General features: G+C 41.7%; 1 protein-coding gene across 6 annotated transcripts in view; it reads left to right on the top strand.

Annotated features, from left to right (window-relative positions):
* pbx3b (pre-B-cell leukemia homeobox 3b) overlaps positions 1–16,912 on the top strand; it is a 188,042-nt gene that overhangs the window by 127,747 nt on the left and 43,383 nt on the right. For all 6 annotated transcript variants that reach the window (XM_085965615.1, XM_085965618.1, XM_085965619.1 and 3 more), the window contains one exon: positions 12,780–13,024. In XM_085965615.1, the coding sequence (XP_085821741.1) occupies positions 12,780–13,024 (245 nt within the window). The remainder of the gene's footprint in view (positions 1–12,779; positions 13,025–16,912) is intronic.

The raw sequence follows: 16,912 nt of genomic DNA, 5'->3' as shown, positions 1-16,912 counted from the left end.
AAGGTTAGCTGAAACAAATTTAATATTTAAAAATAATAATTAACATATGCCAGATACCCAGAAACAGGTGGGTAATAATGAATGGGACCAGGAGCCCTGGAAGGGAAAAAATATGTAAAATGCATTTAAAAAATCATGTAAGTGAAGTTACTACTACTACTTTGTATGGCTGATGTAGATGTCGAGCATCAACTATCATTTTACATTTAGGCGGTTAAGCCAGATAATTGCAGCAGAAGGAGTGGACTGTATTGCCTTGATGCCTCCTTCGTGTTTGTGAATGGGGCATTGAGTCGTTCTGTGTTCCGTGATCTTTTCTGGGTGACCACGGTCGCACACTGGAGAGTTTTTAATTGTTTTTAATTGTGCATCAAGTATCCACATCTGCCGTGGTTTGTGCGGATGCGGTTTAGGGTTGCCCATAAGCCAGGGATCTTCCGCGTCCGGTCTTGCACGAGGTGTTTGTTTGTGACTTCTTGTGAACTCCACTCGGCTTTCCAAGCATCATTTGGGTTGAGGTAACATTGTCGAAGGTTGAGCGCGTGGGTCCGAAAGGGCTTGCGCGACTTCAAGCGGCGGTGAGGGATGTTGTTGAGATCCTGGTGGATAGGGAGATGTTCGTTTTCCACGATTTGCTGAACTTCCCGGAGGGTTGCGGCATCACGGCGAATGGATGGGCGAGCGATGTGCGACAGCACGGGCAGCCAGGGTGTTGGGGTCGACTTGAGGGTCCCAGTGATGTACCGTATTGCAGTGTTCAGTTGGACATCAACAAGTCGAGTGTGGCTACTTCTGGTCCATACTTGGCTACGGAGTACACAAGGACCATCGCTGATGTCCGAGAAATAGTTACAATTTATTTTTAAACCATATACTCTCATGACTACCTAACACCTAATCTTTGTGACACCAGGCTGGGTGAATCTGTGCTAGGCACGGTATGACAAGCTTAAAATTGCAAACACCTATCACAGCGCCACCTACATACATAATGGGTACTGCAGGCATTAGGATGGGTTTATCCAGGGGGACAACATTCCCGTGAAAGCTTTCAATGAAACCTATGCTCCACATACCGAATAAAGTATATATAGGTTTTAGAAATTAACCTGAAACCTGCAAGTATTCCCTTTGTGAAAAAAAGGAATACTGCTCCCGTAACATATTTGGGTATGAATACAATGAGATTTTATAATTATTGCGGAAAATCTGTTTCAAATGATCTTACCCCCAAACTCCCACTGAATTGAAGCATGCCGCTGTGTAAAAATGCTTTACATGTTGTTGGGGCATTAGGATGAATGCTTTACAGATTTCATTTTCAGGAGAGTATTGCACTGATTTAGGCAAATGACTGAAAGCACATTACTGCGTTCAGTTGCCAGTGCTCTGTGAGGAATATGACATTTATTTTTGGCTGATGTATAGATAATTAGTGTGGGAAAACATGGACACATGCCCAGACATTATATTACACAGATGTTCAGATAGAGGTTTAAGTTATCAAACAGTGCACAAAATATTGTAATATATTAAAATTGCGCAATAGTTTCTGGCTGTAAAAAAAGTTCTCAAACGGGTAAAAAATGGACTCAGTGAAAGCAATGAGCTGGCTCTACCAGTTGTTAACCTCTGGGCATTTTACACTTTTAAATACACAATTCTTCCTTCATTTTTCTTAGCTTTATATATACCTATGAAATATAACAAATTCCACAAGGGAATCTTTTACTTCAGCTTCTTCTCCATTAAGAGCACATTGCATCATCTCACTACATGAATCCAACTTCCCACACCCTTATATTGAGCCCCCATACTCTCTAATTTAAATTGGTTTTGTCATATCATCTAGAACAATTAAGATTTTATGTTGCTCCCTCTTGCATGCCAAACAGGTTCTCCATAATCATTATGTTTGGCTTGAGCCTGTTGGCCTGAGTTAGTATATTGTTTTCCATTCCAGACTTGCAGTCCCTACCAGGTCTTGGTTGCATAAGTAGCAGGAATGCGTTCTCAGTCACTGATCACCATGACCACCACTTCTGGTGCCAATGACATGACCGCAACCTCATTGCCAACAAATTCTGTGCAAATTTCCAGGAGAAGTTCGAAAAGAACTGACTCTATAAACTGCAAAAGGTCACAAAGGAATGGCTGTTAGATCAGAAGCCGCAACATTCACAGAACAGGACAAGTTATCTCAAATGTTCTCTTTGTGTTATTGTGCTCATGCTAACTGGTTGTATCTAGACTTGCTTTGAAATCCATTGTCCCTCGATGGAACGGAACATTACCTGTTATGAGCTGTAGAAGCTCCCTCCCCTGGCCTATGTGATCATGTAACTTAAAGTTCCTGATCTGGAACAATCGTTTTTTTGGTGGCATTAGTGGCTGCTGGAGGTATTGGTGAGTTGGTTACCCAGCTGTTCCATCTTTATACTATAGGTGGGGTGCTGTTCTGGAATGGGAAGACCTTTGATGCAACCATGAACTGTGCTCTTAAAAGGGTAGGAAAGATGCAGTGCGATGTTTTCTTTGGAGAAAGGAAGTAATTTCTTGGCTTACAGAAAATTTATATGTAAAAAGTAGCTTTTGTACACATCTATCTTAAATCTGTAACAACGTAGTATTAAATGATAGAACTGGGAGAATGCACAGAACACTTACACTTGTTAGGATATTCTGAATAAATCAGAAAATTGCTTTTTGGGATGGGTAAATGGCATCCGCAGTATTTTGCTATTGTATTACTCGAGCATTGTTCGTTCTGCATGGTTTAATACCATCATGTTAGCCTTGGTTAAAACTACATTCAGATTCACCTCTGGTAATATTTGACTTGTTTGCAAGAATAGAATATTGTCAATAAAAAAAAATGATATGTGTGCTAGTGAGCTAATTGGTCGATAGTGTGGCTTCCCACTCCAGTGACCTGTGATTGCTGATAACCATGTGACTATTTACTCCAAATTGGTGCTTATAGCATTGCTGAATCTTCCAGCAGGCTTTTCCTGGTATTACTAATTATATTCATCCTTTTCTTAATTTTTAAAAATCTTTCCAGATCGTATTAACTTTTAATTTAAGTTTCTAATTATTTCTCCTTCTGAATTTGGTTTATTTACAGTGCCTGTTCCTTTGATAGTCACGGTCTCGAGGGTCCAACTCTGGAGTTTCGTTCAGCTTTCTGTTCAATTTACTTCAAATTTTGATATTTAATTCAGATTTGATTTCCATATTGATAATATTTCTTAGACTAGATTTGTCTCCCTGTGCTATTCCTTTGGCCTTTGGATCATTGCAGATTTCCAGATCTTGGCACCATGATGCACTCCCCATCTTCTAGCCCCAGCTAAAGGGACAGACTGACATTTCTAATACAGGTAGACTACCCTTTATCCGGACTTCCGAAAACCGAAACCCTCTAAAAACCGAAGGTTTTTTCGTTCACCGTAAGTCGTGCGTACGACTTAAGCTGAACGAAAAAACCTTTGGTTTTTAGAGGGTTCCGGTTGCGGAAGTTCGGATAAAGGGTAAATCGTGTGCACGACCCCCCGCCGACCCCCCCGCCAGCCCCGACAACCGCCGACCCCCCCGCGGACCCCGACAACCGCCAACCCCCCCGCGGACCCTGCCAGCCCCGACAACCGCCGACCCCCCCGCGGACCCCGCCAGCCCCGACAACCACCGACCCCCCCCCCGCGGACCCCGACAACCGCGGACCCCCCCAGCCCCGACAACCGCCGACCCCCCCCCGCCAGCCCCGCCAGCCGCCGACCCCCCCAGCCCCGACAACCGCGGACCCCGCCAGCCCCGACAACCGCCGACCCCGCCAGCCCCGACAACCGCCGACCCCCCCGCGGACCCCGCCAGCCCCGACAACCGCCGACCCCCCCGCGGACCCCGCCGGCCCCGACCCCCGCCGACCCCGACTGACTTACGCTGAGCGTCAGCGTAAGTCGTGCGCACGACCCCCCGCCGACCCACCTTCCGAAATCCGAAATTCTCCTTTATCCGAAACTCGGCTGGTCCCGAGGTTTTCGGATAAAGGATAGTCTACCTGTACAAGAAGAACTAAAATAGTTTAGCTTCCTCCCCCTCTCGCACAACGACAGGGGCCCACCAGGCTCTCCGAAATAATACAATATTTTTCTCTTTGCTTTTTATTCGGAGCTTTTAGTTAATTCAACAAGTTAGCTTCCGTGAATAATATTGATCAGCTATCAGAAACCATGCTCTAGGCCCTGGACTACCTGTGAGCAATGCCACGGAAGATCTGTTCGTTTAATCTCTGGAATGGTAAAATAATTTTTAAAAATTTAAAATACATAGGGCCAGATGAGGTGTGACAATAAGGAGCTGCTGTTGAAAAGTTAGGAAATTCAACCCTAGTGATTAATTCTCCAATTGAAATTTACAGGCCCAATTCAGTTAATGTTTTACTCTTAAACTGCCATAACCTTAATCCCTGATAGGGGAAATGACATACAATCCCTCATAGAGAACAGATTCTTGCTCAATGAGTTGTTACACTGTACCTCTTTAGCTGTTGCTAAACCTGATGCCAAACAGCACAGCAAGTTCCAACATGTGCTGACTTGCCTTGAAAATAACCCGGCTGAAAAATCCCTATCCTGTTTCACTTCCTGCTTATTTCAGATACCGTTTGATGGATTCTGCAATTATTTTTTATCATTATTTTGTAATGTTCCAACAAACACTGAATTGTCTACCAAATATAACAAAATTTCTGGTAATTTTATGAGTTTATGATTAGCACATTACTGTTTGACATAAAGGAACATAGCTGTATTAGAAAAATGTATGGCAAAATACTTTTTTTTAGTTCCCATTTTAACCATGTTTTATTCAAATAATGATAGAGAATTCTGCATGAGAATGTGGTAGTGGGATATTGTAACCTAGGGCTATATCATTTTATAAAACCATATCTATTATTTAGAATACATTAGATAGAAAAAATATTCCCAGTAGCCTCAACTTCAAAAGAGCGTATGCCTTTAATGTGCATTAGTGCTGTAGAAAGTCTATTAAAATAATGTAACCCGATTGGGTAGAGAGCAGGCGTTAATCCCCAATAGATGTTCTAAGAACTGAATTTAAATTTGAAAAACGATACTGTGAGTGTTCTTGAGGAACCGTGTCACTCAACTATCTACTAACGGCTGTAGTGTAGGAACGTGCAGGTTCTAATTACTAATGAGGACCTCAATCTAATTAAAGCATAAGGCGATGCTCCTGACTATTGCCTCGTGTTGTAATTAGCTCTCGATTCCCTTTTCCAGCATGGAGCCTGTGAGTTTCAATGCTTGAACCAAAGAATAGAATAGAAAACACAATGCTTGAATCAGCTGCCAAAGATTAATCGTACCAAAAAATCAAACTGATGTACATCTACTGGTGCACACATAGTATGCGATTAACTCTGGTTGTGGCCAGTACATGCGCAGACATTTGTTGCTGCTTGACCTGTTTTTGCATTAGTCTTCTGAATCCCTACATGTCTAATTAGGACACGAGAAAGACCTGGCCCACTTACTGTACCAAGAACTAGCCCGTGGGTATTTTTTAAGGGGCTTTCAGTAATACATTTGCATCTTTGCCTGGGGTCTGAATAAAGAATCACCTAAAGAAAATCCTAATAAACCATAATGAGGTTGCAATGGCTGGTAATGGTACTGTCCCTTGCCACTGTTTGTGATCACTGAAGCTTGCCAGTGGTCTGTGGACCACCGTTCACTGGCTGTGAGCCCACTCGGGCGAAAGGTCACAGGAATAGGTGATAGACCTTGTTTACCAATTATCACATTTCCCAGTGGGCTGTCACTTCAAATGACACTTTCCAGAAATGTCAGCATTTCAACAGGGCAGTGATTAATTTTGGTGTGCCTGATGAGATGTCTACAAGATGTTTGTTTCGGTTATTTTCTCCCGCTGCACTGTTTCACAACTGTCAGCCTCTTATACTTGACACTCTCAAACTCAAGACATGGGGAAGAAGCTACCTGATCTGACAGGGCCCCTGTGTAGAAAATGAGTGTCTTTGTTTTTCCTTTTGCTCTTCTCAAAGGTGGATGATCAGGTCAAATGGTACAGAAGGTATACTCCTCTTCTAGTATGTAACCCAAAGTTCAATATATGGAATATTTTAATTTGGAAAGTAGCTGGAAAAAACATTTCTCCTGCAAACCAGTGATGTTTTGCTCACAATAAGTGTTGAAATGTTTTTCCAACAATGGGGCAGGTAGTGGAGTTAAAATAATTTTTTTGAAAAAAGCCTGCACGTGTGTTCATGTGTATGCAATCCTTTTAAATAGAACTTAAATAAAATTGAACTGTTTTGACTCTACAATTCTCCCAGTGCTGGAGTAGCACTGTACCGCCTGACCTCTGACATGTAGGAGGAGGGGAAGGTAAGCGATGGGGCTAATAAAACACGAATTAACCCCTAATTTAGGCACTATTTGCGACTACAAATTACAGCTCGGTTAAGTTTGTAGCATTCTTGCCTCTGTGTCAGAAGGTTGTGAGTTCAAGCCTCACTCCAGAATTTGAATTCATAATCTAGGTTGACCGTCCATCGCAGTGCAGCATCGTTACTTTACCACAGCTATAAATGTGAAAAGAAGTGCTTGTGAAGAATAACGTGTGTGTGTTAAAGAAAAAAGAAAAAAAACTGCAAATGCTGGAACACTGAAATAAAAATAGAAAATGCTGGAAATAAATGGCATTTCGGTCAACATCTGTACAGTGAAAAGACAAGTTTCTGGCGAAGGGTGTACACCTCGAGAGTTACAGCTGTCTTGACAGATACTGACTGTGTATTTCCAGCATTGTCTATTTTTTGTGATTTTTGAAGATTATCTACTGGGACAAAACCTGTTTAATTGTTGAAAAGAATTAGCCTGAAGACATTTGTGGCATTTGTTTCTATACATCATGCCTTTGGAAATAGCTGGAAAGTCTTCAATAATGCTTTCAATAATTATTACGTTATTAATGTAAACGATGTTTAATGTCTACAAGTTAATATATTAATGGCATGTTAATTGCCATACATGTCAAGCACCCCAAGGCAGGTTTTAAAATGCACCATGTGATGTGTCATAGAAAAAATCACATGCCTTGAAGTTCATTTGGAATATTTGACTGTAAAAGTTTACCTGTATGTTACATAACGGGCATATCAGAAATACTGAATCATTGCTGTTTACAGTAATCTGGTGGTGATTTTACCAACTACCAAATAAATCGATTGAAAAATCTACCGCCTCGTTTCTAACTTATTTCTTCACATGACCGCGTGATAGTTTCATGATGGGGATGAGTTGGTTAAGTGTGTTGTGTAATACACAATTTAAGAATGTTTGCTCTTGCCTTGCATCCATCTTCCTGTAATATTATGTGCTGTATTGGCGTGGTGGAGATGATAATTGCATTGTTGTTACATTAAATGGTAGGTTACTAATACAATATTAATGTTTTAAAAAAGCCAATTTTGGAATTCCAAGTATGGCTATTTATGGATGTGAAAATATTCTTGTTATAATCAATGTCATAGTTTCCACACCTTTGAACGTTTAAAGTAAGATGAGCAAATGCAGCAGGCAAATACCTGCTCAGTTGTCCTAAAGTATGTAGCTGCTTAATAAAAAAAAAGTTATCCATCGCATCTTTTTGTTTTAGATCAGCAGGGTTGCTACTTTACAACTCTCTGAATTACACCCCCGTGATGAAAGTAAACAAGCGTCAGATTAGAGGTCCGATAAACCACAGATCTAAGGGATTGAGAGCAGAGAGTGAGAGAGCACAGTACACCAGAGCGTATTGATGACCTGATTCTGTTATATCAGTGCAAAGTTATAGCCACCAGGAGAGTCTATACTACTCTATTTAACACGATTTTGTAAAGAGTATGAGGAAGCAGGTGGATTTATTAAGTTCCTCATAAGTTTCTTGCTTGACTTTTACTGTTGAGTTGTACAGTCTGTAATATTTGTTGGCAGCTTACTGGATTGGCAGGACCTGGATCATGAGGCTCTAAAGTAAATTTAATTACAGTCTGTGCTGTAAAAACCCAGTAAAAAGGAAGTGCAATAGTAAAGGCTGTACATACTGAGGTACTGGCTGTGAAATTAAAGCTGTGCAAAAAGAGAGTCCATTATGGAAACAAATATTCTGCATGTTACAATTGTACTGAAAATTCCTTCTATATAACATTCTCCAGACTGGTTCACCTATCACTGTTTTCCTAGAAACATCCCCATATCCAACGAATAAATCCTAGTCCGTCGGTAATTTGGATTGCAGAATGTTTTGGATTAATGAACATTTTTGACTTTGATTTTTTGCAAATAGCAGTCAGTAAAATATGGAGGGAGTGGTGATTTAATTAAACAGCCTTACATCCACTCTTCAGGCCAGCCTAGAGTTAGAACATAAAGGATATAATGAAATATGTAAGGAGAAAAGAAGATTTGGCTCATCCAATCCACAGGTTATATTTTATATCCTCATCAATTTGAATTTAACATATTTCAGAACATATAAATGGTTAATCCACAGCAGTTTCAGCTTTATTTTCTTTGTTTATTCCACGAGGCAGAACTCCTCTCTGCTTCCGAGCCTACACATTTAATGAAACATTATAAAACTGGCACCTGGAGACCTCCGAGGACATCTCGGGGAAGCTTGAGTTTGGGCAGTTGGGTAATCATTTTTATTCTGCTTATTTTCCAAATGGAAATAGACATGTATGATAAAAATGTCATCCACACTCTAGACATTGTCCTCTGTAACAGAATTAGATGTCAGTTCTTAATGTCTAGCTCTGTTTTTCTTTTCTATGAACGGATGCATTATTGCTCACAGGAACTTGACTGTAATATATGGTAAGAGACAAGTAGCTCTTTATGGCCAGTGATTATTCGGTTTGAATGAAACCTGTGATTTATGGCCATTTAACAGAAAAGTCTTGTAAATTCCCAGTGTTGCATTTTTCCTCCATACAGAACAAGACAAGTGAAAGTGACAACTGGGTTAGCCTGGAAAGTGGAATGCGTAGTGCTTCAGAATGTGTTATACTTAATAAACCTGACATGAGAAACGTGCACATACAGTACCACACCGATGCTTTATGCAAGAGTGAAAGTGACATTAGCTCTCCGACTCACACAGTGTATGTTCAGCTAACAGTGCTGTCAATGCACATCTGTTCCATCAACGGTTTGGACAGGAAGGCAGCACCTGGGCCTACCAAAAGCAGCTTTTCAAAGCTATTACAGATCTGATTTGTTTAGAATGTATTGTCCTTAAAAACACTCATCTTCAGAGGAAAATAATTGAGTACTTGAAGAAATCTTTTTAATTCTAGTAATTAGTCTTCCAAGGAAATAAACTGCATCTGTTTTGTTTTTAATATTACGGTTACCAATTTCCAGAAAATGCAGTGAGGTCAAATGGGAATGAGGCCATAACTGGCTTTCACACCAGGCCTTCTCAGTCTTGAAAAATGTTGAGATATTAGGTGTGAACATTTGGGCAGTGGATTTGCATGCCCAAGGCCTCCGGTCTATTGCCTAATACTGGCTTATCTCATTTGAGGTATGTAAGGTCACTCTGGGGGTGAAGTGGGTGCAGAAATGCTATAGCATCTTTCTGTAGGATGCTATTTCATTTTCTTATATTAAGCGGGGCTTTGTAATCCTAACATACATTCTGTGGCCTCAAAAAATGTAAATGTAGTTAGAACAAAAACCCAGTATAGAAAATACAGCATCTAGCAAAACTATTCATTTCCAAACAGAAAAATAATACAGAAATTGTTGCAATTTTAAAAACAGAAAATTTGCTGTGAAAGGTGGAATAGTGAAGTTAAAAATGTAATTTTGGTAAATAATTGTTAGTAGCTGTACATTTTTATGCCCCTAAACGCTCAGTGCGTTAATTCACTGCCTAGTGTGTCACTCGGCCATATAGACTAGGAGGAACAAACATTCAATGCGTGGCGCTGTTAACTGATTACCCGACAGGGTGGTGATAGGAGCAGCCATTAACTTCAACATCCGAGCTAGGGAGAGGAAAAAAGAGGCAGGGTTCTTGCTATTGATTGCTGTCCAGTTACCCTCTGCTGGAAAGAGTCTGTGGGTGTTGGGTTAAAGAAATGTAAAAATCCTGTTGAGGGGGTCTAGTCCTCTTCCCTAGATTGAAGCTGATGGGGCCCACTTCTGCCCTTTTGGAAACCGGTATGCCTCATTTCACTGGGTGTACCTGCCTCCAGTCTTACGCCAGCTCCCTCATGGGCCAGGGAAACAAAACTCCCAACATCGGGAGGCCCCGCCTCCTCCACGTCACTGGCCTTGTAAGGGATGAAAAGTGGCCAAGCAAGAAACGCCAACTACGATCGGGACCCAGGGTACACTGTCCTAGCCTTTTTCCAAGCTGTTCTACTGGACTCTCACCAGAGTTATGGCGGGCATCTAGGAGAACGTCCAAGGGAATTTGGCCCCTTACTGTCTTGACTCACACTTTTAAGAAGCCACTTTTGTGCGTTACTGTAGTGCTGCCTGCACATGCAGAACTGTACCTTCAGATGAGTCAATACTTCTAGGAGAGAGAAGGGGGAAAAGCTTGGGGTAAAACTACACCAATAAATGCAAAAAAACAGACCACATTAACAGAAAATCTGAAATCGTGAAATTCTGGAAACGCGCTGTGGGGTAAGTCAGCATCTGAATGAAGAAGGTGAGTAAATATTTAGGCTGTAACCCTTCATCAGGGCTGGCAGTCAGGCTCGAAAACTTCTTTTAGGGGGCTGACGAGGTAAAATTGGGATATGTCCAAGAAAATAAAGAAGGGAAAGGAGAATAGTATTGTTTATTTAGTAAATTGAATTTCTGGTATTACCCAGGAAAAGGTGCTTTAAATGGCAAGACAATCCAGTTTCCTCGATGTTCATATGTTTCCCCGCTGTAATATGCCGTTAAAATCTCCTGGATCAAACCCAATGTGTATATGCAAGAAAGTCCTTTTATTTCAAATTCTACAGTACAATATAGCCTCGGTGGGTTCTAATCTGCTTATTTATAAATCAAAAACTTTCCATGTATTAATGCGTTGTTAATGAGCAGTTGAAAATCTCTGAATTGCAGTCAGATTATTAAAAGTGAATGCCCTTGTAATCATACAATTTGAGTGGGATTTGGGTGGTTTTCACATCTGCTGTTTTGAATTGAAAAGGATGTGAGTTTCTTTGGAGAATGCTTTGTAATATTTTTGACCTGTAATTTATTTATTGGCCTTTGAATGCAGTGTTCTATGCAGATGCACATTCCCATTATCCAAGAGGGCAGGTGTGCTGCATATTGAAAGACTGCTAATTAGGATTTGCTGAGAGATGAGCAAAACCCAGTGTCATCAGAAAAGCAAGTGCACTGTTAAACAATGTTTCAGTATTTTCAGCATGTATTTTGGCCGGCATACAAGCATATTAAAATGAATGTACAATTTGAGCATTAGCAGTAGATTAGCAACAGTTACACATTGTATTTTGCCCACCAGGATAAAAGAGGAAGATAATGTCACATGAATTTAGATACTTGTGTTGAAAGTATTACTAATACTCTGTGCACAAATAAGATTATCTAGAAGAGCTCTTCAAACTTTGGAGCTTTATATCATTGGTTTGATTGTTTTAAACTTGGGTATCTGCATTGTTTAGTATCCAGACATAGGTAGTGTTTTAAACCCAGGTATGTGTGGTGTTTTATACTTGGTTGTCGTGTTTGTACCTTAGTATTACCATCTGATGCTCTGAACCTGAGTATCTTTGGTGTTTTTGCTGTCTGGGTTTGTGGTGATATAAACGCCAGAATGTATGTTTTTTATACCCATTTATGTGTGGTGTTTTATATACTTGGTGCCACTATCTGTGCCAGTTTAAGCTTGGGTATCTGTGGAATGTATTGTTAGCTTTTTTGAATGCTTTATGGAGTAGGTTTTTGTGTAAGATGAGGGGATGGAAAAATTGGTGCAGAATTTAATTCTTTCATTGTTTTTAAATTGAGACTAATGAAATGTGCTAACATATTTCAGTATAACCTTTTGTTAATCTCTACTGGATTACCGATTCTATGTAGTAATAAATGATACTCCATCTGTGTATTACTGTGTATCCAGATCAAAACAATTTCCAAATAAGGAATTGACATCTATTAGTCTTCTAAAAGGTAGCCTAATACCACAGTGATTTAACTGTAAATATATCTCTAAATATTTAGTTAAACATTATTATTTGTGTACTATAGTGCCATTTAGCCCTTTCAGTACAATGGTTCCAACCACACTATACTTGCTAACTGCTGCATCTTGGCATCCAATTCTACATAGCCATAGATTTTTTTTTTTCTCTAAAATACGTTCCAATATCCTTTCTGGTTAGTTTAGCCTTGACATAATGGTAACACTTGTGTATATCTGAACCGTTGGCAGGTTATAGATGTTACTGTCATGTAAGCTTCATTCCACACAGATTGTGCAATTCGGTGTATAAATAAAATAAACGCAGGCAGAGCCTGAGCACAGATATTTCGCTGTTTGTAAGAAGGCAAGGTTGGTGCCCATAGAGACTCATGTGTAATAGGTCGATGAACACTTGTTTCACAACTGATTTTTAAATAGGTTAATTGGACTCTGGTTATTTTTCTCATGTTGCCTCTTTTCCTGTGAATGCTCAATCTTGCCTGGTTTTCTGTTTGAAGGTCTCAGTATCCGAGGCGCACAGGAGGAGGAACCACCGGATCCCCAGTTGATGAGACTTGACAACATGTTGCTGGCAGAAGGGGTTTCTGGACCAGAGAAAGGCGGAGGGGCAGCAGCGGCAGCGGCAGCAGCAGCAGCGTCTGGGGGATCGGGATCAGACAACACTGCAGAACACTCCGACTACAGAGCCAAATTATCCCAGATCAGACAGATCTACCACACAGAGCTCGAAAAATACGAACAGGTATGAGCATCAATGGAAGCAGTTTTAGTAGTAGCACTGTCTGAGAATGTTATGGGAAGGGTAGTTTAACCATTGTTAATGTTTGTTGTGCCTGCTGTCTACAGTTCTTCTTTGATTATATTTTGATTATACTGTAAATTGGAGACTGGAACTGCTCTGAAACCAGTTGAAATCCATATTGTGCTGTACAGTTTAATTATCACCAACTCATTATGAACTTGAGCAAACTGGAACAGTGTTTGACTGGAACAGTTGTCTCCAGCTGTACTGTTTTGTTGTGCCAATTTCTGTACAAAAACCCCTGTGTTTTTGCTCAATTTGCCCTAAAACCCACACTGCCCTAAAACCCTTGAGTCTGCATGTCAGCTGTTGTGGATTTGGAAGTGGACGTGAAACAAGCAGATTCTGAGAGGGAGACTTAGATTCCTGGCATCGGAAGAGTGAGCTGTCCATATTTCTGTAAATGGGCTTCAGTACTTCACAGAAAAATGCCTTGTATTTTTTTTGTTTGCATTTTTTTTCATGTAACATTGCAAATGAAGTGATTGAAGTTAGTAATGGATACGTTAGCATGCTCGTATGAAATGAAATTTCTTTGCAGTTTTCTTGAAGTTGTTACCTATTTCATATGAACATATTAACACATTTATTACTAACATCAGACTGCTTAATAAAAGTCTTCTTTATAAGCTCAGGCCACTTTAGATGAATAGGCTACAGCACCGTACAGTGTTCTGAGATTAAGGCCTAGAAATTCGGTAGGCTTAGCGCCGCATTTGAGGCGCTAGAGGGCCTAGCGCCGGAGTTATGGCCAGTTGAGAAATTCCCTGGGGCCCTAAATCGGCGTTGCACCAGTAGCGCTGCGCCGGCACCGATGACGTCATCGGTGTGCGCAGCGTCCCAGTTGCCGCGGTAACCCGGCCCCAAGCCGAAATTCAGTTGCGCCCGCCTCGCCCGTGGCAGGCGCAACTAAGACTCTGGCAACAGAGTCTTCCCCCAGTGTGCGCCGGCGCATAAACGTGGAGCGGCGGCCGGCCGCGTTCCCGGCGGCCGCCTGCCCGCACCTCCCTTCCCGGACTCCTGCATTCCCCCCCCCCGCGGCCCTGATCAGTGTCTGATGCGAGCCCGGCACTTCCCCGAGGTGCCGGGCTCAGATGTCGGGTCAATCCGCCGGACAGTTGTCGGCTGCAGGCAGCTCCTCCTTAACAGGAGGAGGAGGCCTGCAGTTCCCCCGCCTGCCGCACCGCATCGGGTGCCGCAGCGGGGGATTAGCGCCGGGAAACCCAAGTTCACGCCCGTTTTGAGGCGCTAAAGGAGGGTTTTAGCGCCCGCCGCCGTCTGGGCCCGGCGCACCCGAATTTTCGTCGCGCGCTGCTGCATTACCGCTGGCGCAAACTTTCTGGCGCTACAGCCCTGGCAAGACCAAAACCCAATTTCTAGGCCTAATACTTTGCATCTGTCTTCACAAAAGAGAGGGACGATGCAGACATTTTAGTTAAGAAGGAGGAGTGTGAAATATTAGATGATATTGAGAGAGGAAATATTAAGGTGTTTAGCATCTTTGAAAGTGGATAAATTGCCAGGCCCGGCTGAAATGTATCCCAGGCTGTTAAGAGAAGTAAGGGAGGAAATAGCGGAGGGTCTGGTCTGACCATCATTTTCCAATCCTCTCTGGCTACAGGCGTGGTGCTGGAGGACTGCTAACATTATACCGTTGTTTAAAAAGAGAGAAAGGGATAGACCGAGTAATTACAGGCCAGTCAGCCTAACCTTGGAGGTGGGGAAATTATTGGAAAATATTCTGAGGGACTCTTTTAATCGTCATTTAGAAAGGCACGGATTAATCAGGGACAGTCAGCATGGATTTGTTAAGGGAAGACCGTGTCTGACTAAATTTATCGAATTTTTTGAGGAGCTTACAAGGAAGGTCGATGAGGGTAGCATATTTGTTGTAGTCTACATGGATTTTAGCAAGGCTTTTGATGAGATCCCACATGGCAGACTGGTCAGAAAAGTAAAAGCCCATGGGATCCAAAGGAAAGTGGCAAGTTGGATCCAAAATTGGTTCAGTAGCAGGGAGAAAAGCATAATGGTTGACTGGTGTTTTTATGACTGGAAGGCTGTTTCCAGTGGGGTTCCGCAAGGAGACTGCAGGAAGATATCAATGGACTGGTCAGGTGGGCAGAAAAGTGGCAAATGGAATTCAATCTGGAGAAGTGTGAGGTAATGCATTTGGGGAGAGCTAACAAGACAAGGGAATACATAATAAATGGTAGGATACTGAGAAGTGTAAAAGAACAGAGTGACCTTGGAGTGCATGTCCACAGATCTCTGAAGGTAGCAGAACAGGTGGTTAAGAAGGCATACGGGATACTTTCCTTTATTAGCTGGTGCATAGAATATAAAAGCAGGGAGGTTATGTTAGAACTGTATAAAACACTAGTTAGGCCACAGCTAGAGTATTGCGTACAGTTCTGGTCACCACATTACAGGAAAATGTGATTGCACTCGAGAGGGTACAGAGGAGATTTACGAGAATGTTGCAGGACTGGAGAAATTTAGCTATGAGGAAAGATTGGATAGGCTGGGGTTATTTTCTTTGGAACAGAGGAGGCTTAGGGGAGATATAATTGAGGTGTATAAAATTATGAGGGGTCTAGATAGTGTGGATAGGAAGGACCTATTTCCCTTAGCAGAGAGGTCAATAACCAGGGGGCATAGATTTAAAGTAATTGGCAGAAGGATTAGAGGGGAGTTGAGGAGACATTTTTCACCCAGAGGGTGGTGGGGGTCTGGAACTCACTGCCTGAAAGGGTGGTAGAGACAGAAACCCTCATCACATTTAAAAAATACATGGAAATGCACTTGAAGTGCCGTAACCTGCAAGGCTACGGACCAAGAGGTGGAAAGTGGGATTAGGCTGGATCGCTCTTTTTCGGACGGCATAGACACGATGGGCCGAATGGCCTCCTTCTGTGCCGTAAACTTCTATGATTCTGTGATTCTATGAGCATATTACCAAATTCTTTAAAAAAAAATTATATTCTTTCTGATTTTCTTCACTGATGGCGCTAACTCTGTCTGGGGCATGGTTCCATCGGACACCGGGGTTATTTGTGGTGCCTGAATTGAGATTGGCTGTCCATGGATCAAACTTGGAAACTTGTGGTCAATATGGCTCAGTGCTGGGCAATCAGGGGAATTCAAGTCCTGGATTCTGCTAGAAAAATAAAAGCTGGAGCTGAAATATTTATATATCAACTTTCATATCCGCAGGATGACCCAAAGTGTTTCACAACCAATTAATAACGTGACGTATAGTCACTCTTATGTAGGCAAATGCAGCAGCCAAATTGTGCAGAACAAAGTCCCACAAACAGCAATGAAATGAATGAGCAGTTGATTTGTTTTGATGTTGTTGGTTGAGGGATAAATGTTGTTCAGAAGACTGCTGATCTTCCAGTAATACCATGGGATCTTTTACGTCAACCCAAACAGGCAGACAGAGCCTTAGTTTGACATGAGTCAAAAGATGGCACCTCTGACAATGCAGTACTCTATGGAACTGTTAGCCTTGATTATCTTGGAACAGAACTTTAACCCACAGCCTTCTGACCCCAAGGCGAGAGAAGTCCAACTGACACTTGTATACGATTAATCTCACTAAACTAACCTATCTGGTTTTCGAGCTGAAGTGGCAGAAGAAAGGCCTTCCTTTGAAAACGAGGAGAAAAACTGGACAGAATAAAATCTACAAATGTTCCAATGGAGTTCTAATTAATTCACTCTTCATATACCCTAATTTATGCACTGACATCTGTCACTCCAAGCTAGTACTTTTATGTAATGGTGATTTGAGATGTGTGGCACGTTATCCTGTGCGGCACG

Source organism: Somniosus microcephalus, chromosome 23 (genome assembly GCF_052327205.1).
Source record: "Somniosus microcephalus isolate GS21.2 chromosome 23, FLI_Smic_1.0, whole genome shotgun sequence".
Lineage (NCBI taxonomy): Eukaryota > Metazoa > Chordata > Chondrichthyes > Squaliformes > Somniosidae > Somniosus > Somniosus microcephalus.
The sequence above is the reverse complement of the archived record's forward strand: the minus strand, read 5'-3'. Positions and strand labels throughout refer to the sequence as shown.